At 43.2% G+C, this 23,709-nt stretch overlaps 1 protein-coding gene across 1 annotated transcript; it reads right to left on the bottom strand.

The window, feature by feature from the left end:
- Positions 1 to 1,499: 1,499 nt before the first annotated feature.
- mphosph9 (M-phase phosphoprotein 9) lies at positions 1,500 to 22,628 on the bottom strand. The gene is made up of 24 exons (XM_022739814.1): positions 22,570 to 22,628; positions 20,825 to 21,096; positions 20,014 to 20,161; positions 17,793 to 17,882; positions 17,192 to 17,700; positions 16,886 to 17,051; positions 16,608 to 16,680; positions 16,046 to 16,146; positions 15,003 to 15,119; positions 13,992 to 14,458; positions 13,522 to 13,671; positions 13,048 to 13,135; positions 12,081 to 12,296; positions 11,281 to 11,328; positions 11,093 to 11,157; positions 9,149 to 9,250; positions 8,611 to 8,844; positions 8,341 to 8,528; positions 6,865 to 7,179; positions 5,886 to 6,006; positions 5,378 to 5,469; positions 4,742 to 4,941; positions 4,109 to 4,177; positions 1,500 to 2,503 (listed from the first exon to the last, which is right to left on the bottom strand). Exons 2-24 carry the CDS (start codon positions 21,058 to 21,060, stop codon positions 2,402 to 2,404), a joined length of 3,897 nt encoding a protein of 1,298 aa, XP_022595535.1. The 5' UTR covers positions 21,061 to 21,096; positions 22,570 to 22,628; the 3' UTR covers positions 1,500 to 2,401.
- Between the last annotated feature and the right edge of the window lie 1,081 nt (positions 22,629 to 23,709).

The following is a 23,709-nucleotide window of genomic DNA, read 5'->3' as shown; positions in this document are numbered from 1 at the left end:
CCCGCGGTGAAGACGGGAAGCCTCGGAGCAACATCGCTGTCAGTGAGAGGTGTATTTTCACAGCGTTGGTGGAGGTGGAGGAGGAGGTGGTGGTGGAGGAGGTGGTGGTGGTGGTGGAGCGATGTCCGTCCTCTTGTCTCCCCACACGCAGCGTTCATTCCCCGGTGTGTTTCCGCCTGTCGGTGCCCGCTGCTGCGGACGGATGTCACCGCTGCACCTCCATCGTCCGACACACACACATACACGCGGACGTCCTGCTTCAGCTTCGGTGTGTGTGTTACCGGTGTGCCGGTGGTGATGTACCCAGGTTAGCAGTTACATCAGAAGGCAAGGGGACATCCTTCTGCGGGGCAACACGGGGGAAAGGCGCCCCCCAGCGGTGCACCGCCTCCTGCAGGGGTTAAAGAATGTCATCATCAAATTCCTGCTGAGAGATGGTTTTAATCAGGAGGTGGAGGAGGGACTCAGCTTTTATATAGTGACAACACCACAGTCAAAGTCAAAGTCCTGCACAGAGACCGGGAGGTTTACTGACCCGGAACCAGAACTTTGTACCAGAAGACTGTCTCTCCTGTTTAAAGTCAATCACATGATCACAAAGACGCACAACACCAACAAAGAGACACACAAAAAGACTGAAAACAAACAAACAAACAACAAGATGTAACACAACCAGAGAGAGATGAGACAGACACAAAACAACCACAAAGTAAAGCAAAAGTAGAGATTTAAAACAACTGTAAATAAATGCAAAATGGATAAAAAGAGACTTGAAACAACCACAGAGATGCAAACTGAGCACAAAGCAAACTGAGTCAAAAAAGGACATAAAACAAAAACAGAAAGATGAAACACCAGAGACACAAAACAACTGCAATGAGAATTAAAATGGATTAAAAGTTTCTCCAGGAAACTGACTGATGTAAATGATTCATGTGTGAAGTCAGATCAGATCAGCCTTTGTGCATCGTCTATAACATCAATATGTTTTACCTCACTTCACAGACTGTTGTACATCTCCCAGTAAAAAGGTCGATGGTAAAATGAAATGGATCTTATTGTTTTATATCATTCAGACAGTATGTCGTCCAGCTACAACAGCAAGTGGTAAAACAACAGATTGTCCAGGAACGTATTAAATGTAGTAACATTAAAAATTCATTCAAATGTAAAACAGGAATCACATAAATCATCCAGAGGAAACAGTTTTATCATAGCTATCGGTTTGTTTCTGATCCTGGAGAAGGGTTTCTGAAGTGCAGGCACTAAACTCTTTTAGATAAAATCAAAAGTATTTTAAATGCAATTCAAACATCGACTTTTCTCGTGTGAAAATGTTCTGATCTAATCTAAAAAAAATATGTTTGTATTAAAATTTTCAAGCAAAACCCATTTATTTATGTGTCAGACATGTTTTGTCTCGGTGCTCTGTGTTCTACCACAGGAACACATTAACTAGTCTGTCATGAAGAGGAATAACAGAGAAGCAACACTTCCAGTTATAAAAAGAAAAGCTTCATTTATTGTGCAACAACAACATTATAGTTCCAGTGAAGTCCATGTCATTGTAGGAAAACTGTGCAGCAAAAGGAAGCAGTGCAAGAAACTCCGTGCTCAAGCGTCGCGCGAGGAGAAACAACCGACCGAGGATTTGACACTGTGAGAAATGTGTGTGTGTGTGTGTGTGTGTGTATGTGTGTGTGTGTGTGTGTGTGCTGAAAAACTGTGCTGGTTTGGATTTTACAAGTGGCTCTAGTCCGGAGGGTTCAGTCCTGTAGCAAATTTAAAATATGCAGCAAAAAGTGACGAGCAGTGACGGAAAGTAATCGAAGAAAAAAAGGCGATTAGATTCAAGTAAACAAATATTTTCCTTCAAGTTCGATGATTTGGCTGAAAACGAAAAGTAAAAACCTACAAATAAGAGAAAAAAATTTTTAAAAAATGCAACGAAATTACAATCTCTGAAGTATAAAAACATTAAATAAATAAACTTTATGCCAAATTTCCATCAACACAAGAACAGAAAATGGCAGTGATATTCCCCAAATGGATGAATGTCTCTGCTGGAAAGTCTTTTTAAACACAGCTGATTTAAAAATCTACACCTGAATATGGCGAGTAAAACATATCATATTAATATTTCTGAGTGACTAAAAAAGTAAACGACTTTACAAATCTGTGTGTTACTAAAAATATACTCCAAAAATTGCAATATCTTTCCGACATATAAAAAATATCCCCGAGTAATAATGAATACGTATAAAAACCGGTGGCGAGGAGAGTCGCTGTACAGATGGGTTTATGGCACAGAGAGAGAGACTGAAGGACAATCAGTGCTGTGTATAAAAACCAAGACACTAAGTCGTAGCATCTACACTGTAATGTAAAAAGACAGACATTGCTATATGTTGGCAGAGGAGCGGAGGACGTGGAATCTCTTCAGAGTCATGCGGATGGATCCCAGCTCGCGATTCAGTCTCTCCAGACGATTCTCTAAGGCCACCTGCGGACAGGAAGTGAGGCAGGGAGTTTATTCACCTTCGTAATCGATTAACAGTCGAACTCAGTCATCGATCAAAACATGTCAAACACACTCCAGGTTCCAGCTTCTCGAAAACGCGGGGTGTGAAGGAATTTCTCTCTCTCTCTCACACTCCCGAGAGTTGGGCTCATAAAGACGTGTTAAGACGACGGTTCTGGTTTGCGGAGCATAAAAACAAGCAGCTCGTTCTCGGCCACGGCGGCTGAACACGACTTCCCTGAGCTGTCGGGTTCCTCCAGGAGTCTTTCTCAAAGACGGATTTGACTGTGTCTTAGATTCATGACAATCAGTCTGGACTCATCTGGTGCACAAAGCAGTTTAGTTCTTGACTATGTGAAGCCGGACTGTGGTACGATGAATTCTGGGTAAATTAATTAATTTTTTTTTTTTTTTTAAATGGCCGACAGAGGAACTGCTTCCCACCGCAGAAGGTGCTTGTCTTTTGGAAGAATCGGTTTTGAATCTATTAGTTTCTCGTTACTTTTACGTACTCACGTTTATTTTCTATCCTTACAACGTTGTGATATTCTAACATACTCAGGTGGAGGCTTTATTCTTGCTTATAGCCTGTATGCTATTTGTTTTCTTTGTCATTCTCTATGTATTTTAAATTGTGCAAAATAAACTAAACTAATATACAAACTTTATGCTTGTGGAAAAAAAAAAAAAAAGTTGAAATTTGACCGTCACAGAGGTCGAATCTGAAACGCTTCCATGTCTAAAAATAAACTTGACGGTTTACAGAAAGTTTCATGCTTCAGACATTAAATGCACAATAATAACAGTGTCCAGATGGAGACACTTACTATCCTCTGTAGCTATGGAAACCAAGGTCTCATAGATGAGGATGCAGGGAAAGGAATAACTTAAGAGAGAACAGCCCGAATCTACTTCTGCTGAAGGACGAGCGAAGTAGAGCAAAGAACAGGACACATGTAATATTAATCAGGTCAGAACATGTGACACTCCGGTGACCAATAGCGTCTTCACACATATAGTTCAGCCTTATTTGGGGAAGGTACAGAAGTGTTGTGACCGTGTGATGCTTAGGGAATGACGTGTGTATAATTACACGTGTTCAGCTGTACAAGGTTTCGTGTCGGAGCGACTGACATCACGAGCGACGCTGCTGGCATCGCTAGAAATTAACTATTATAAAAACTATTAATTAATTATCAAAATTAGTGCAGATACATCTTTAAAATAAAATCTCCAAATCAAGTAATCGTTCTGGCCGTGTAACGGGAGGAAATTTAATTAAACACTACTGTATTTAAAAAGAAAAAAAAGTTAATTAATTGATGATCGTTTCCTCTATAAAATGTCAGGAAATAATTAAAAATGCTCGTCATAATTTCCCAGAATTCAAGGCGACGTCTTCACTTTGCTTTAAAACAAGGGCGAGCAGCAAATCGTCACGTTAGAAGCTGGAACAAGAGGAAGGTTGATGGTTTTTTTCTGGGAAGATGATTTGAATAATTTATCATCAAACCATTAAGTTCTGATTCAAAACCAAACAACGTGATGAAAGTTACATCAACATGATCAATATCTGAACGCTCTCACCTCATCTAACCTGGTCTGCAGACTCACTCTGCTGCCAGCTCCAGGCATCCGGCTCAGAGCTGCCTCAATCTGACACACACACACACACACACACACACACACACACACACACACACACACACACACACACACAGGTTAATAATTAATTAACAAAAATAATTATATTGATGAAACAACCGACACATGACCGCGTGACCCAGATTCACTGGACTCATTAGATTAGTTGGATGGGTAATGGTGTGTCTGTGTGTGTGTCTGTGTGTGTGTGTCTGTGTGTGTGTGTGTGTGTGTGTGTGTGTCTGTGTGTGTGTGTGTTCCTATAGGAGCAGGACAGAGTGAGGGGGAGGGGCAGAAAGGAGGTTGTGGATTTGAACTTTCTAAAAATAGACGTCATTTAGCAGCAGAATAAAAACACTCAGGTCCAGTTTACATAAGAGATCAGGTGGATTAGAGTCGTTCTGTCGAGGCCTGTGTGTCACAGACAAAGTGTGCCACTACACACAGCCCCTCTAGTACATTTCCTCTGCTGTGTTGATAAATAAATAAATAAATAAATAAATAAATAAATAAATCCGGGTCCTGGTCGACGAGTGGAAAGCGAGTGTGTGTCCTTCGCCGTGAGGAGACGCTCACCTGCAGCTTCTCCTGCGTCAGCTCGTCAAACAGTTTCTCAGCCTCGGCCAGAGAGTGGAGTTTGTCCAGGAAGAGCGGGGCCGAGTCCTCAAAGCAGTCCTGCAGCTCAGATCCACTACAGGCTCCCTGCTCCTCCCAGCCCAGCTGGGAGGTTCCATCAAGAGGGTTCACGCTGCCGGAGGAGGCCGGCTGATGAAGGTCTGAGGAAGAGGAAGACGTGATCCCATTTATTCCTTCTGAAGAGACGACGTTTACACTCACTGGCTACACCTTTTTCTTCAGTACACAACGGATATATAAGAATAATTTGGCTGTTTAATGCTAAAACAAGGTTTCAGTAAATATCAGGATCAACTGTAAAGAAGCAGAAAATCGCTTAAAAGTTCTTCTAATACTGGTGCTCTACTGTTTTTTTAAGTCTGTATATAAAAGAAAACGTTCTCACAGTATTAAGAATTACTCACACTGCTCTGGTGTTAACTTTAATATTAAAACCACAAACAAAATCAGGTCAAACCTCAGAGACAAAGACCTGAGCTCAAACCCACTTTAAAACCAGGGACAAACTCTGACCCGAGGCGTCTTCACTTTAACTTAGATGTTTGTTTTTCTTTAAATATCTATTAGACGTTTTACCGTCTTCTCTGTCTGCTGACGTGAACTGGAGCCTCTTCCTGGGGCTGCTGCTGTGGAATGAGTGACGTCTCTGGTCAACCTGTTCGTCAAACCTGCAGACGACACACACAAAGAGATTTTATATTCACTCCAACAGCTGTAACGCAGCAGATCCCGTGTCAGCCTCATCACCGAACCGCTGAACACTTCCTCTCTTTGTCTTTGAGGCTTGTTGGACTGAGATCTTGAATTTTTAACGAGCCGTGAGTTCCTGCGAGACCCACTCTGCTTTATCTTGTCTGCGGTTATTATCGGTACTTTTTAGGCCTGAGCCTCTTTAAAAGCAACAGCTGTGGAGGAGAAGCTCAGACGTGACGGTCGTGATCAGTGTCAGACCGTCACTGTGACTCACCCTGAAGGTTGTTGTCATTAAGAAGTTTCCCCCAAGGACACCACACCTCAACCTGGGACTTTAAATTCCTGCGGCAGCACCTGTGAAGGCGCCAACAAGATGATGTGCGTTTCTCACCTCTTGACCAGGTGCTCCTCTCTTGGCATCGAGTGACCGAAAGCGGTGGAGTAGTTCTCCGTGGGGCAGCGTTTAGGGCTGGACTTGGCAGAGAGAGGCATGAGTAAAGTCTCTCTCTTTGCTGCATGGAAGAGAGAACAGCTCAGCTTTAATTAAAACCTTAATACAGCAACACAGCGTTAATTAGAAACTGCTTTCTCCAGAGGGTTTTTAGCGACCCATTAAAATGTAGAAAGATGTGACAGTCCTCTGTACAATATCTGTGGAACCTCGTGTGTGTTTATTGTTTTCATTTTGTTCCGTCTCCATTGTTTTCTGTGATGACACAATGTTAAAATAACAATTTGGTGATCTGGGCCGTCCGTCCCACTTCATTCGACAAAGAGGACGAAGAAGAAGAGGAGGTTTCATGTTGTTTCACTGTGGACGGACGACTCTACGAAAATGACGAAAATGTTTAAACACGAAAAATATCATTTAAAAAAGTGGATGACTTAATTTAAACGCAGTCCATGTCGCTGTACGTAAGTTTGTCATGTTATTCTGTTGGTTAAGACTAAGACTGGGAGTGTGTGGAAGGACTGGGAGTGTGTGTGGAGGGACTGGGAGTGTGTGGAAGGACTGGGAGGGTGTGGAAGGACTGGGAGGGTGTGGAAGGACTGGGAGGGTGTGGAAGGACTGGGAGGGTGTGGAAGGACTGGGAGGGTGTGGAAGGACTGGGAGGGTGTGGAAGGACTGGGAGGGTGTGGAAGGACTGGGAGGGTGTGGAAGGACTGGGAGGGTGTGGAAGGACTGGGAGGGTGTGGAAGGACTGGGAGGGTGTGGAAGGACTGGGAGGGTGTGGAAGGACTGGGAGGGTGTGGAAGGACTGGGAGGGTGTGGAAGGACTGGGAGGGTGTGGAAGGACTGGGAGGGTGTGGAAGGACTGGGAGGGTGTGGAAGGACTGGGAGTGTGTGTGGAAGGACTGGGAGCACGTACTGGGTGTAGTTGTGGGTATGTTTCGATGTGCTGGAGGAGGCAGTGAGGAGGATCTGTGGCCCTCTGGAGACAGACTCCTCTGGGCCCTCAGCAGAGCTGCAGCTCTTTCCGCTCCACTGTGACTTCTCGCTCCTGCTGCTGCTGCTGCTGCTGCTGCTGCTCCTCCTCCTCCTCCTCTTTCTCCTCGCTCGGCTCCGACCGCCGCTCCTCCAGGTTTAACCGCCTCTCTTTCTGCCTGGAGCCCGACTCGCTCCTGAATCACCTCTTTGTGCCTCCGCTCCACAAAACCCACGGTGGTCCTCTGATTGCCGACCCCTGCCGAGACAAACATACCGATTCAAAAACACGACTGGCACAAACACCGACTTGTTCTGTGTGTGCGGTTTGTTTCATCCGCCTGTAATGAATCAACAAACAGAACAGTTAACTAATCTGTAACTGGCCAGTCTCTGTTTAAAGGAAACTGCGTCCGCGTCGATACTAACGAACATCTCCGGCTTTGCTGTCATTGACCTCAGAGCACGTTGAATAGTTTCCTGATTTTGCTCCCAGTCACTTCACAACAAGGTCTAAAATACTGCAAAACTGATTGCAGCCATTGTTCCCTTCCTCTCCTGCTGGTGCGGCTGAATCCAAACGTCCACCATGATGTCTGGTCTGCGAGGGGACAATACGCGCTTGAGAACTCCCCGATTTCCATCGATATAAACAAATATACATCGATAGTTCCTGATCCTGTCACCCATCTGTAAACATGTCTGAACTGCTCTCATCAGCATCAGTTATTAGCTGGATGAAAAACCAACCGGAACAACGGAAACAGACACAACCACGTCTGTGTGTTCTGGAGTATATAAGCTTCGGCTGCCTACTGACCTCTCTGCTCCTCGCCACAGTCACACCACGTTTTTTTGGGTTTGGTCACGTTGTCCTAGTTTCAGTCCTTACGATTAGTTCTGCACCTTACATCACCTGCACTCACATACCTCGCTCACGCACACCACACGCTACTGACTTTACCGATTTCCACACCTCGTACCCAGAACATTCAACTTGGCGTCTTGATTTGCTTTAATAAAAACATTCTTTTGTTCATCTTTACCACGGTGTGTCTCCGTTTTTTTTGTTGTGGCCACTTGAGTCAGGGTCATAAGACGTGTAAACATAGACCGGTTCTGGTTATGATGTTTGTGATGATTCGTCAAACGCAGTCTGCACTCGGAAGCCTACTCCACAAAAATAAATCTGCCTGACGTCCCTCGTGGACGTTGGAGAGCGCCTCAGCCCTCGAGGACTTCGCAGGAATGTGTGTGTTACGTTTGGAAGTGTGGATTCAGCCCGTCTCACTCATTCTGATAGTTCATCTCAATTTTCCAAAGGCAGAAATCTACTCTGTGTTCAGGTAAGGCGTGAGGGGAAATGAGACAGACGTTTTTAGTTTTAAAACTGAGTGCTGTGAGCGAGTGTTCGTCATACTGTGGGTGGTGGAGCTGTTCTTACAGGGGGCCCGGCTCTCGGTGGCTCTGGTCTCCTCCAGCTCTATCAGGGCCCTCATCATGGGCGTCAGGGCGCAGGACGCGTCTCTCCGAGCGGCCTCCCGCTGGCTCTGCTCCTGGTGTCTGGTCTGAGGCAGAGACTGCTCACACTCTGGAGGAGAGGCACACCTGCGGGACAGGATCGCAACCAATCACCGAAGATCTTCACTAACTTTTGGCTGGGGGCAAATCCACGGGGGTAAAGACTCACCTCCAGCTCCCACCGGCTGAGGAGGTGTCCGCGGAGCTTCCAGGTCCTGACGACTGATCGCTTATTGTGTACAGTGACCTCTTGTGCATACTCGACTGGTTAGTTTGAGGGAACTGGGATTTTCTGCCGCCGTTCAGCTGGTCGGACGCAGGACAGGGCGACTTCCTGCGGGTGACGTCTGGATCTACTTTGCATTTACTGGGTGACAGCAGCAGGTCGGGATGGTGGAAAAGACTGTGGACACGTCAAGAGGAAATTCAGTATTTAGCAGCTGCTAGGAACTTCCAACACACACAGATCTTATGATAACAACAAGAGATTAATATCATGATGCACTGATACAGTGTGTGAGAGGAGCAAGAAGCAAGATTTTATATATTATCAGAGCTTTTAAATTAATCTGATGGCAAAGTGCTGCAGCCTGTGCGTCGCTTTCCTTCTGTTTCACGTGCGTCTCTGGATACCTGATGCTGCAGGAGTCAGAAATATTAAAACATTAAAAAACACAACAGTGGCGGGAAGTTTTTTCAGCGCTTACCCTGCTCCAGAGGGTTGAGTGTTACTGTGGGAAGCGTAACGGGCTCTGGCCTGGTTCTCATGCTCCAGCTGCTTCACCTGAGACTCCAGTTTGGAGATTACTCTGAGGCGACACACACACACACACACACACACACACACACACACACACACATTAAAACTAAGGGTCAGATATACTGATACAGATCTCACGGATCTTTGGAAAGATACAATCGTTTAAAAAAAAAAAGAAATAATAGTGTTTTGGGAAACGATGACGTCAGTCTGTGTGTTTAAAGGATCCTGAGGAATTCCTTCTTCATGTGACACATAACTCAATCAGCCTCGGTGAACGTCTTTCCCTCCACACACAGGAGGAACATGACCCAGAGCCGACCTTCATCTCAACACTTTTGTCTCCTGCGAGTGATAAAATCCTTCTGCTGCCACGATCGGCCTCTAACGCGCCGCTCCTGTTTTAGTTTGACAATCTTTAAACGTCTCTCGGAGGTTTTCTTGCTCTCGCTACGTGACTTCATTAGAGCCGTAAAACAGGGAAGTGTTCTCGCATATCTTACTTTATTTTACAACCTTTTCCGTTTTGATGGTCTGACATCTACTTAGTGTTGTGGACGGATCCTCATGTCTCTACACTTTTCCCGGACTTATGTGTCTTAGCTGTTGTGCTGTTCTTTGACTAAAGAGATTCTTACTCTGACATCCTCCAGTGAATTTCGATAAACTGCTGCTTGCACATTGTAGTAACTTCTTTCCTAGTTTCCTTCTTTTCCCACGGCCACTCTCAGGTGTCTGGAACTCATCTTCTCTTTCTCCTGGCTGCCTTCCCTCCAGGTGAGGCGTTTCACTGCGACACCACATATCGACGCTGCGCGAGCTGCAGTTTTGCTATCTGCCTGCAAATCCGCTGAATCGACTCCACACACTTCATCAATGCCGAGTCCATGCGCTGCCTCTGTCGGTGCCAATTTGCAGGCAGAGCTGATCCTGCGGAGGAAAAGTTGCTGCGTGGCCTCGGCATCATCTATTCCCAACAGCACAGAGACCATCGTCGGGCTCTATTGATGAACTCTCTTTTTCTCCATCTGTCCACTCTCCTCTCCGCTGCAGCCTTTTTACGAGATTGCCTGAGCCGGCCAATGACAATGTGACAGTGATGGATCTGAAGCCAATAATCAAACTACAGCTATGATGTCACCTCTCTGCTGTGAGCTCTCCATGCGAACACAGTAACTCAGGAAGACGCTGTTGACTGTGGCGCTCTCAGTTCGTGTCTGTTAGTGTGAAGCTGTGGTAACCGAGTAGTTTAACACTTTAGGAAACTCATTATCTTTCTGTGGGGTAACTATGAAGCTGTGGCCAGGGAGCTGTTAACTTAGCTTAGCATAAAGACTGGAAACAGGGGGAAACGGCTAGCCTGGCTGCAGCACATAAAACCCACACTTTTGTGTTTTTGTGCAGATTAAATACATGAGACATGACGTGTTAATAACTGAGCTTTACAGGAGCTGGTAGGCATCTTATTTCTTTTTTTTAATCTCTAGACAAAGCCACGCTAGCTGTTTACCCCTGCTTTTAGTCTTTACGCTAAGCTAAGCTAAGCTAAGCTAACCATCTCCTGGCTCCAGCTTCACATTCACCAAACAGACAACAGAGCAGTTTCCATCCTCTCATTTAAAATTCAGCAAGAAAGAGGATAAATGTGAAACTATTCTTTTTAAGGCCGTGACGCTCAGACAACTGCATGAACATAAAAAAGTGTTTTTATTAGTGTCTTGACTGTCGTTAGACACCAGAAACTGTTTCACACAGGACTGACTGTAAGCAGAGCAGCAATAGAAAAGAAAAAGGTGTTTCTATGTTTCTTCTATTTTCACCGGAATAGAAGAACAAGAACTAAAAATTAGAAGAAGAATTTATAAAATTAAATATCGTTGCATCCACTCACCTCTTCAGCTCAGATATCTGATCGTTGGCATCGACCAGTTTGTTCTCTGCTGACACCAGGTTGTTCTGCAGAGACAAAGATTGTTACGACGTATTGAGAAGTTGTTTTTGTTTTTTATCACGTATTTCAATGATAATCAAATAATCAAACCACATGTTGAACGTAAATTCCAGTGAGAGAACCAGCACCTTCGCTCCCTCGTGCTCCTTCATCAGAGAGTCGTATTCTCCGAGCAGCTGAGGAAACAAAACAACAGAGGCCTTAATGACGAAGGTGAACGTTAAACAGTTACTGTTTGTTAGCTGGAATGAACTGGGATCATTGTTATGTAATTTAACTTGAGGCTGTAACCGTGCCACATGACTTCACAACAAACAACTATTCTCAGAAACCAAAACCAACCTGCTAAACCAACATTGCAGCATTTGTTTGTTATTTTTTTACCAGCTGCTAAAAGTTCAGTATTAATAAGCAGCATCAGGCCTTGTGTTCTGAGGTTCTGTCCTTTATCAATCTTTTTAATTAAAGCTTTGTGAAAGGTAATAATATTCAACGTTACTTTGTCCAATGTTTCAAAACAACATCGCAACCAAAAGTGCAGAAAATCTACTTTGAGAAAATGAGACTGAATCAATCTTTGGTAACGTCAACGAAACACAAACGTCATTATCATCAAGTATGAATCAGTCATGTCTAGCCAATACCTGATCTGATTAATAAGATCAATATCGGAGCAGAAACCAATCAGGTGGAGCCGATTGGTGCATTCAATTAGACAAAACATTCCTCTTACAAATGAATCCCCAAAATAAAGATAAACAGATATTTCATGATCCCCTGTACACATCATCTAGATGATTCCAGTGCAGGTGAAATCATTTTAAAGCACAGATTATGGAGCAATCAATAATAAAGATTTGATATAAAAAAAAAAAACAAAGTAATGATAATAAGGAGGTTGCGGTGCAGAAGACGACTCAAGACTCACATCCTGCAGCATCCTGTACTCCCTCTCCCTCCGCGCCTCCCTCTCGTCTGCCTCCCTGCAGGCTTTCTGCGCCGCCTCCTCCAGCTGCCGGACGCGGCTCTTCAGACGTGCTGCCTGGGCGTCCTTCTCTTTGCCCGAGCGTTTGCTTTCTTCCAATCGCTGCTGCAAAGATTTCACAGTCGCACCCGCCACAGCGTACCGCTCCGGCCATTCTGCCTGCCGACCAAAAAGTCACACACAGAGATCAAGGGAATGGGGTGATGGTTAAATATTAGTTGAATTCATATGATTAACGTCACACTAACTAACATTATCACAATTTAAAATCAAAAACAGTGAGCTGAGGAAAAGGCCCTTGATGAACAGGCTGATTAAAAATCTACATCAACCTCATGAAAGTTCAGGTTTCAGACACAAGATGTGACTTCATCGATGTCCACGTTCTAACGGTTCTTAGGTTACCAAATATTAATCCATCATCATGAGCTTCATTAAGGATCCCTTAATTAGACTCCATGCAAGTATTCCTACTGGATTAATTACAGTGTCTGCAGATGGTGTTTGATGATTCTAAGACTCTTTTGAAGAACAAATATAAAGAAATTTAAGAACAAACTTTGGAACGAAACATGACGGAAGGTCACAACATGAGAGGGGCCGACTTAAAGTATAAAGTATTTAATCAGCGACATTATTTTCTATTAATTTGACCCATTACTCAGAAAAAAAAAGTTCTAGGTTGAAATTAAGACTTCATAAATTCAAATCCGACAGTTTAATGACTTTAAAGATCTATGAACTGAATTTAAGGCATTTTACAGCTTCTTCGGGACCCAGAGACACTGAAGCATTGGTCTGAATTTCAGCCATTTTATGTTTTCATAAATAACAAGACGTTTAAATAACAGAATATTTTTTGCTTTATTAACTGAATTAAACTGAAAAAAGAAAATTAGAGGAATGATACCAGTTTTTTCTCCAGCGAGCTGTTTGTTGCCTCTAGTTCTTGAATACGGCTGGTGGCTTCAGCCAGAGCTTTTTCCAGATGTTTGCACCTGTGGATAAACAAACATCAACACAGGGTTAAAAAAACGAAAATACAATGGACTGACACAGAGGTGTAACATCAGGCCGGGGGAACGTGGAGGGCTACAAGACTTAATTCATGTCTAGACATTCAACAACTGAATATGAGTCATGATCATTTGTAGATTCAAAAATCAAGTTAATACCTCAGAATATTTATTTATGTATTATTTTAGTCCAATTTCACCATTTTCCTGTTTAATTTCCTGGAATTTGCTGCGTTTGTTCAGCTGTCACAAACTTTATTGATTTTGTATTAGGCTGTATTGTCTTATTTATTTATGTTTTGAATGAAAATGTGACTTAAAAAAAGAAAAGAAATACAATAAATAAGTAATATACAGTGAGGACAAACCTGTCTGTGAGGGCCTGGTTGCTCTTCTCTAAGTCCTGGGGCAGATCTCTGAGTTTGAGTTTGTCTCTCAGGATCTGGATCTCAGACTCATAATACGCTTTCAGGTCGGCCACATGTCGAGAGTGTTTCTCTCTCAGGTTCTGCCGCAGTCTGACGGCAACAGAGAAAAGAGGAAATTAATGATTCTGTTGAAGGTGGAAGATTTATGTGTGTAATCATTAAGCCTGATGAGATACCACACAACGGCAACGCGTACAAAGCAGCGGCAAAAACACTGAGTAAACAAGATGCTGAATGAAACACGATGGAGGAAGAAACACTGAGCAGTGTGAGTTCAGCACCACCGAGGACAGACTTTTACTTTTTGAGATTTTTATTTACTTTCTTCCTCTTTGTTTTACTGTTTTTAGTTTGTTATATAAGTTTATTTTCGATCAGGCATGAGGAGTCCAGTGTGACGCTACACTCACAGAGAAAGGACAACAGGATCCTCCAGTGATGAAGCCCTCTCCATGTGCGGACTGACTGTGGGCCGCAGAGTCGCACCAGAGGCCGAACGAGGCTTCAGGGTGCTGGTGTGGGTGTGACTGCCCTCCTCCTCGCTGGCTAAGGGGGCACTGGCTCTGCGCTGCTGGCTGGCTGTGAGGTTCTTATCCTGGGAGGTAGACAGGGCCGCCTGGGATGCGTTTCCCCACAAGCGCTGCACCTTGGACGGGGAAGGTCCGGCAACGGAAACACTGGAGGTGTCGGAGATGCAGTCTGTATCTCCAGGGTTGGGACTGCCCTCCGCCATGCTGTCAGGGGTCACGGGGGTCTCGACTCTGGGGTAGAGGTGGGGCTGAGCTGCAAACGAAGGGCTGCTGAAGCGCGAAGGTGAAGTGAAGCCCGAGGTGCGATCAGACGGCCGCATGTTCGCCGCCGGGTCCAAGGTCAACACCTGAGGCGCACAGAGGGAGAGTTCAGGTTAGACGCAGCTGAGGACTAAAGAAATGATAAATTATTATTGTGGTTGTTGTTATTAAGAAAGTTAATCTGACTGATAATTAATATTAACATTAATATGAAAAATATAGAGAAAAAAGGCACAGAAGGCATTTTCATATATCTATTTGAATAATTAATATATGAATAATAATTTCTACAGCAGGTTAATTGTGTGCACACATTTCTTATTATTCATTAACTCAATTTAATTTCCAATTTCAATAATGAATAATTCAACAGGTGGGGGGGGGGGGTATGAAATTTAGATCAGATCATCAAGTTAACAGTCAGGTGTATTTCCTGGTTCTTCTGGCTCATAATATCTTTAGTTTACAACAGTTCTCTAGTAATTCCCCAGATTCTTGCTGCATATGAACATCTGTAAAATAAATGATCTACAAAATCCGGACATTTAAAAGCTGATGAGATATACTGTATATTATGCACAATTCTGTAGTGTACCTCTGTTAAAGCTGAGGACTAAACAGATGAAATACCTGCGGTGACGAAGGAGTGGACGTAACAGAGCCTTCGCAGTCTGAGCGTCTACTGTCTGTCCTCTGCTTGTTCTGATAGATCTCTCTGAGAGACAGTCCACGCTCCGGAGACGGAGCCTACAACAGAGACGGGGAGTTAACACAAGCCAGCAGCTAAATGCAGCAGACATGTTGTCAGTGCATCTCCCTCAAACTCAAACTGGTTTCATGTCTTTTTCTACTCAAACACATTTTTGGGCTGGTGGGAGATGTGATAGTCACCCCTGGTTCTGCACTCACATCTTCTGGGATTGTCCACAGATAACAAGACGGTGACAAGACAGTGGATCTGTGCTACCGGGTGCAGTGGGGCCCTAAAGTCTGAAACTACCTTCCTGTTCAAGTGAAGTGGTCTCAGGCGTTTGGTACATGTAAGGGAAATTATTAAGGTAAGTTTACAAATGAAAGTGGATTTCTTCTTGGACAGACGGACTCTAGTCACCTCAGATCCTGAAGGACGTCTGTCCCCAGAAAAACCTTTAAAGATTATTACCATAACTCATTTGTTTACAGTGTTGTAGACACAGTGTTGTACCTTTTGTATTTAATTTATGTTAAGTATGCATGCACACACTGTATGTGCATGCACTGTATATGCAAAGGCAATATGTGAAAGTCTATTAGTATTTCCATGTGGGGCTCTGCACAGGAGAAGAAGGCTGCACACCAGAATACATATATCTGTTCCTCCGTTTTATCTATTTGACCTTATCTGGAGTTTTTTTCCTCTTAGGATTTCACTTTATAAGGGATAAATGGTGAGTCTTGTAGTCAGGGAATGTTAATGTTGATGATTTTGTTTTTCAGTGAGTGTTAAATAAGAAATCATTAAGTTTAATAAGTAAATACATTTTAAAAGACAGTTTGGGACAGTAAAAGTAGGAAGTGAAATCTGGAATCCACAACGTGGTCTAAAGAAATGTACCACTGATGAGGCAGAAGGGATTGTGGGACATCCCGCCATCAGACTCAAGAGTCACTGAGAACTGTGGCGTTTCACTCACCGGACTGATGGACGTCTCTTGCAGGAGGTAAGCGCTGCTGTCGAAGCTGTCCGGTAACGGGCGATACAGCTCGCTCTCATTCAGACGCCAGTAAGTGAGGCCTGAGACGCACAGAAGAACGCGGCGTGATTTAATGCTTTTTCTACTTGTTTTCCTTTAATTCAAAAAGTGTCATTTAAATAAAATGAGCTGTGAAAGTCAAAAATACAGCAGGAAACAAACTATGAGACAAAACATATTATAATTCACTGACAGTTGTCTCTTTTCATGGATATAACAACTTAAAACTGCTGCTGTGGAGACAGACTACGGATTTACCATAACTACCAAACACAGACATCACATTTCATGACATAAATAAATGAATCTCTTTCCATTTCCTCATAATAAAATCCCTCGCTGGTGTAACAGTGCCATCATACTGTCACTTGTTGTAACTGCAACAAGCTTCATCTCATAAAAACTGTAATATAATGCATTGTTTATTACATCACAGTCATGATTTCTTTACACTGTTGAATCCCTATTGTTCTGTGTTTTGTCTGAGTCGGTGAACTGTTACCTGATGCCTCAGACATCAGACTGTCACTCCTCCTCAGGGGAAAAGTGCTGGACGACGGCCCGGCCGGTCGATGCTGAAACCCAATAGAGATGAGTGGATTAGACTCAGCAGCAGGATCGAAATCAAGACAACCACAACAGACATATGCACCAAAAACAAAAACACTCCAGATGCAAGGCAGCGATTAACACGAGGTAATTTTATTATTTCTTTTTTACTATCCCTGCAAAATCTTATCTGTTGCACAGGAGCAGCTGTTGCCACTCGGTGAGTCGTACCTGGTCCTGGGAGTCTGTGCTCTCCAGGGGGTTTCGTCTGTGGGGTTCTCTGGGGCTGCGTGGCAGCTCCTGGTACTCTGGGATTTGGGACGAAGCTTGTCCTGCTTTGCTCTTCTTGGGCCTGAGTTTCTGCCTCTGGGCCCAGGAGGTCAAAGGCTGGCTGGTGCTGCCGACAGAAGAGGTCAGGGTCAGGAGTAAAATGACAATGTGACTAAATCTGAGGAGGGTTTCTGCAGGTTAGAGTTCAATTCAAGACTTTTAAAGACATATCTATTACTAAATACAGAACAAACAACTCAGACATACCCAGAGATTTTCTGCTGGTAGACTAATGGGTTCAGATCCTCCACTCCAAGAGTCCTCTCATCGGAAAAATCCTGCTGGCATCCAATCACAGTCGTCTCTGTGGCTTCCTGGAAGTTAGAGGACCAGTGATGCTTCTCCCTTCCTTGACTACCATCCTCATCTTCGCCTGGAGACCCAGCAGGTTCCAGGCCTGTTTCCCAAGCAGACAGAGTCCCGTATCCACTGCTGAGCACGGTGGTCGCCCGCTCCTCCCCCTGGTTGGCGGTCTCCGATCTGTGGAGTGGAGGTGAAGGGGAGCTAAAAGGGGTATGTGCAGGGGCTGCCAGGCTGTCATTGTCACTGGGCACATTTTTGGGGACTGTGCAGTCACTGGAGATGAGGGGGAAAATATAGTCCTTTGTGTCAGTAGTAGTTTTGGTCACTGCAGTTGGAGAGAACTCTGTGTGTGGCTGGATGCTGGCCTGGCGGTTCTGGAGCTGAACCAGGGCCTTAATTTCATCCTGAATCAACTGGGGCAAAAAAAAAGAAAAAAGCACATCATTATTTCACTGGATACTTTAAAACAGCTCATGTGACAGGACATGACTAAATGCAGGCTCACCTGTATTTGGCACTGGTATTGTTCTTGCTGAGCGAGGATTTGCTCTTGGTATTGCTTCTCAACCAGCTGAAACAGATGCAGCCATCGGCCCTGCTCAGAGGAAAAAAAACAAAAACAGGAGGTTACGCGCCATCATTGCTCACAAACAGACACCGTCAATCTACTTAAACTTAAAGCCTCAAGCGGAAACATGACGTCTAATGTATGAACCACCTAAAGGCAAAAACAGGGAAGCTCACCCGGTGAGTCAGTGTGTCTACATGAACACAAGAAACCAGGTGACACAGGTAATCAGACAAAGCGTTTACATGCACTGTAGTGACCTGGTTACTGTAAATCTGCACATTCATGCAGCAGGAAAGTAATTACATTTCTCCCCCGGCCAACCTTACTTATCTTAAAGCCTCTTGTTTCTTCTCTTGGATGTCTGAGCGTCACTGTGCAGGATGATGGACGTGCAGAGTTTGACACTAGACTGCTGTTTTTCTCTGTGCTCACCTTAAAGTCTCAATTTGTCAGTTTCACAAACAGAATTTTGTGACACTGGAAATAATTTGGAGGCCACTCGCGGTTCAGTATGAAAAACAAGTGAGATGTGAAAACCCGAGCGCTTCCAGTAGGAGACATTTTGTGTCCAGCAGTTAAACTTTTGAAATGAACAATATTTGCATTATTCATAATGTCTGGATTTTAAATGAGGGAGAAGGAGCAGCTGTGATTTTATTCTTGTGGAAAAACAGACAAATTATTATTCCGAGCAGGAGTATTTTTGTGTCTTAAAATGTGTCTGGAGGGGAATTTTTCTGATACAACACACATTGAGATTTTATGTGAGTGTGTTTGTTTGTCGGAGGGCTGAGAGTACAGTGAGAGGACACTGTGGATTATACAGTCAAATGAGCTGCGGTGTAAACCAACTTATTTGGACCTCTCATCGGTTTCAGTTTTACTTGGACTTTGGATTACTTAGAACAGAAGGGTGTATCATCATGTGTAATGACATTTCATTTCACCCTGCTGTTGTGCTGTCACAGTCTTTGTCTTGCACATGCTCAAGTGTAAAAAGTCATTAAGAAATCCAGTTACAGCCAATTTATACTTAACGCATCCTAAGGGTCAACATGATGTGAAGTTCATTATCTGCATCTTATCCATGAGGGATATGATGCAGATAATGGACGTGGACTGGCTGTGTGTGAACATGTCCATGTACACAGACATGCAACAGAGAAAAAACAGAAGCCTGTGCACGGCCTATATCCTCCATATAACACGTGTATATGGCCAAAAAAATTTGCTTTCTCCAGAATGGAAATCAGGTTTCTCTGATCAATAAAACATTAGTTTCCTGGAGGAAGCCACTGTACCTTGGAGTGACTGAGTGAGTATGTGACGATGGTGATTTGCATCAAAACAAATCTAATGCCTGGGTTCCCCCTGCAGCTGAATAGTGAAGGCAAAAACGATATAACTGCAACATCCCCAGGTCAGTTCCAGTCAGGGACTTTTGTAGCATGCCAAACCCCCTCACCCCCCCACCCCCCACCCCACCCTGTCTGTCTCTTCACTGTCAACCAATAAATGTTGACAAAAAATCTCAAATTTTGTAATTTCTTTAATAAATTTGTCTGCACTGCATGTGTGTATTTGTGCAGGGTTGAGGGAAGCAGCTGTGCACCGCTACGACTCTGATGTAAACTCCCATCAGAGAGGGAGAGCTGATGTATAGAGCAACAATAATTGTCTCTTAATATTTTAATACCATAATCTACTTGATGGACATTTAAATAATCAAAGAAGACAAGTGTTTTCCTCAGGTATATGAACTAAAAAGCCTGGAGCCTGGTGAACTCTGCAGTGAAGTGCCTTTGTGTTGTAGCACATCAGAGTTGTCTGTTCCCTACAAATCACATCCTGTGTCTGAAAAGATCAGCTGTAGTGTGGCGCTGTGTGGGGTGTTGGGGTTTGTGTATGTGTGTGTTTGTGTGTGTGTGTGCAAGTGTGTGTGTGTGTGTGTGTCTTACTGTCAGGTGTGATCTGCACAAAAAATAAAAGTGACAGCCCAGAAATGAGGCTGCCAGCTGCCAAATGCAGCGCACAAGAACAACTGGCACAGCAGCTAACCACGACTTCACTTTCCACGTCATCAGCGTGCACTTATCATCTCATTTGCACATTGTACAATAAATCTCATCTTTCAGGCTCTGTGATCATCTCTCACCTCACAATCCTTCCAGATCTCAGGGTCCGTCTCTCCACTGCTCTGGATCTCCTGCACCAAAGCCCTCAGGGTCTCAAGAGAGCTCGGGTTGATGAATGGGAGGTTCTTCCCTTGTTCAAATGCTTCCTCTGTGCTCAGACACAAACTCCTGAGGTAAAAATCACATAATATTAAATCACATACAGTGTTTAAGTTGGATGCCACAAAATTATATAAAACAACGACCAAATTCATGTGTAAAAACAACAGTAGACACTTTAATGACAGAGAAAACATGTCTATTGATCAAAACTCCTCTCTCACCAAGGTCCAAGTAGCATCTCTCAGCCTGATTTTAAATACATAAATATATTCTACAACTAAACAAGACTGGACTCTTTATAGCATATTGTATCTCCCATGATTCTTTACATTTGACTGCTAGCAATTAGTGTAAAATGTTCTCCCACATGTAAAGGGTATTAGATTTGAAGAATTTTCCTGTGAAGTTCAGGGAAAATCATAAACATAGAACAGTTTGAATTAAATTTCATAGCATTAATACGTGGGAGAACATTTAAGTTCCCTTCTAGAGCTGAAATGATTTGTTTTTTTAATCGATTAGCCCATCTATTCCTGCTTCTCACATATTATTACGCACAAAATTTCGTAACGTTTCATAGACTAATTGACTAATTGCGATTAAAAAGGCATTAAATAATCAATAATGAAAATACTAGTAAGTTGCAGCCCTACTGCCCACAGTTTTATCAGCTAGTCTTTTTATTTTCCATATACAATAGTGTGTTCAGTGTGTTTACAGTCACTGCACCTGATCTTGTTGCATGCTGGTGTGATGTCCATGGGCCTGCTCTCCACAGTGCCTCCTGTGGTTTGGGAAGCTGTGTGTCTGTCCTCTGAGACGGCCAGCCCCGAGGCTGATGTCCCCTCAGAGGACACCAAAGAGGTCTCACTCTCCTTACCCCCATCCCCATCAGCACTGACATGGCAATGGCTCAAAGCCCCCGAGCTGGACACATCCTCAGAGATACTGTCATCTGTGGACATGTTTATGGGCCCATGCAGCGGGGGTCAGTCTGACAGCTGGAGACGAAGAGGAAGGAAACAAGAAGCAGTCAGCTGGGGCGGAGAGTAACCAAGTGCATTAACTCATGCAATGTTCCTAAATACAGTTTTGAGTAGTATTTTCATTTTCTACTACTTTATGCTTGTACTCCACAACATTTCAGAGAGAAATATTGTACTTATATTTATCTGACAGCTTCAGTTACTAGTTGCTTTACAGATTTTACATGCAGAACGTATGATGCATGCAATATAATGCATTGTAAATAACCAAACTACCCAACAATGTCAAATTTGAGCTTTAACAATTACATGGTTATCAAAAAATTAATCAGCAACTGTTTTGACTACCGACTATCACAGTGAACTGAAAGTTGAGGTTTGAGGTTTAAAAATCAAGACAAGGCGTCACTGTATGCTCTGGGTAACTGAGTTGTCTACTTTAAAACATTTACACTTATCAAACCTGGACATGATTAACAAGTAAACTCCAGAAGCTGTTTCAGATTTGTGAAACCTTTATTTTATTTGTGACAGAAAAAAAGTCATTGTTTTTCTTTTTTTTCCCCTAAATCTTTCCTAAAGCCTAAATCAGATCAGGTCCAGATCAAAAACCACTGTACCTAGACTTGACAAATCTGGTCTGGAGTAACATGGAGAACAAAAAGACTTAAGATTTAAGATCTCACTGTTTTTTTGTTTTTGTTTGTTTGTTTGTTTTTTTTTACTACTAGACCTCATCAGACCGGATCCGGATCAAAAACCACTGTACCTGGATTTGTCAAATCTGGACTGTTTAAAAAACACTTTCCGATTTGTATAACCTTTATTCTACTTATTGTTTACTTAGGTTTCCCTTAGCTGCCAATACCGATCTGTCATCAACATTCAACAGTTCACGAAACATAAACAAAATCAAAGATAAACACAAATATTCAAGCTAATGTGTCAACGATACGCATTAGCATCCTCCTCTCTGTCCTGCCTGTCAGCCATGACCTGTGCTTCCTGTGTGTGAGAGCCTGTCTGAACCGTAGACTCTAAATAATATTCAGAATATGATCTGAACTGTCCAGGTTTGATTTAATAGCCATTTAACTTCGCCAGCAAACAACAGAATCAACACAGCACAGACAGATAGCATTAGCCCTGCAGCGGTTTGGACCATTTAAAAACACCAGCTACGTTAGCTGCTTTTAGCTTCGGTGTCAGTCAGCGCCGTCAGATGCTGCAGACGGTTAAAGTTGCCTGCGAACTCCGCGGGAGCCTGGGTTGGTTAGTTATCTAGCTAACCTTACAGCTACTACTGCGACTCACAGTCAATTCAAATGGTTAGCCCGCTAGCTAAGTTGAGCTAAGTTGGTTTATTACAGGTTTGTAAGCACGGCGCAGGTAGCGGTGAAATTATAACACACGTAACCGAAGAACAAACACTGTGTGACAGGAGAGAGCGCAGCAGAGAGAGCCTACGTTAAATAACAGTTGACCTACCCGTTGACTTGTACCATTATTTCATCCATATTTCTATGAGTAGACAAGTTGGCTAGCTGGTTGCTGGTTGGCTACTGCACTGCAGAGATCGCTGGCCGCTGTAACGTTCACAGCCCGCGTCGCTATTGGTCAGAATGCGATTAAAATGGAGAGCGGTGATTGGTCGTCACTTTCACTTTGTGTTTCTATTGGCTGGTCGGGACAAGGAGTATACACATCTGTTGGGACAAAAACTCAAGTTATAATACTGAGAAATGTTGCATTTTACAATATAATAATTTATTATTGTTAAAGGCTGTTTAAAACTTTATTTATGAGAGAAAAACACACACACATACACACACACAAGGGTGGTTTCACTTTCACTACATCAGACCAGGTGCAGATCAATAAACACTGTATGTAGACTTGTCAAATCTGGACTAGATTAACAAGAAGAGTGGAAAAACAGTTTAAAACACAGCTTCATATTTGTGAAACATTTACACCTCTTGTGAAAACAAACAAATAAATGTCAGTTTCACATTTTGTTTTGTTTTTTCCCATCCACACCAGACCAACAAAAAGAAAAAGAAAAGAAGGAAAGAAATGTCATTGATAGTAATTACTCTTCCTGTGTAACGACCTTACACCTCATTTCTGATCATTTCTCATCACCAAAACAAAGATGTGATGTCTGCAGTTAAGAACAATTATTATTACTACATTTTGACACAGCACCTCTCAAGAACATAGGTCTGCAGAATAAGTTAAAAATGCAGGCCCCCGTCTCAGTTAATATTGTAATATTTTCAATAAATTTGCATTTAAGCAAAATCCATTGACAAGCAGCGAATCAGAGGCTTTTGGAGGCCCTGGCCCCATTTTGCTCAAAGCCTACACCAGGAACTCACACAGCTGAATTTAACTCAAAATAACCTGACACCACATTTACTCTCACCTGCTGTACACCTCAGCGATTCTGCAATTGCACTCCAGGTAACATACACACAGCAGAGTATACTGTATACCACGTACTGTGTATCTTGCCAGATTATCAAACGCATCAGTGGGACAACAGGCTGATGAAATGCTGATGACTTAAATGTTACTGTGCAGCGGTTCAGATTGCTTCAGACAGACTGCTGAGCAGATCATAAA

Source organism: Seriola dumerili, unplaced genomic scaffold (assembly GCF_002260705.1).
Source record: "Seriola dumerili isolate Sdu_G_001 unplaced genomic scaffold, Sdu_1.0 BDQW01000047.1, whole genome shotgun sequence".
In the NCBI taxonomy this organism is placed as follows: domain Eukaryota; kingdom Metazoa; phylum Chordata; class Actinopteri; order Carangiformes; family Carangidae; genus Seriola; species Seriola dumerili.
The sequence above is the reverse complement of the archived record's forward strand: the minus strand, read 5'-3'. Positions and strand labels throughout refer to the sequence as shown.

Excerpts from the sequence above, each read along its gene's own strand:
- mphosph9 (XM_022739814.1), bottom strand. The coding sequence starts at position 21,060 with ATGTCCACAGATGACAGTATCTCTGAGGATGTGTCCAGCTCGGGGGCT. Across the intron at positions 7,180-8,340 it reads GAACAGCTCCACCACCCACA|GGGTCGGCAATCAGAGGACC; the intron begins GTATGACGAACA and ends TTGTCTCGGCAG. Across the intron at positions 2,504-4,108 it reads TGCAGACCAGGTTAGATGAG|GTGGCCTTAGAGAATCGTCT; the intron begins GTGAGAGCGTTC and ends TCCTGTCCGCAG.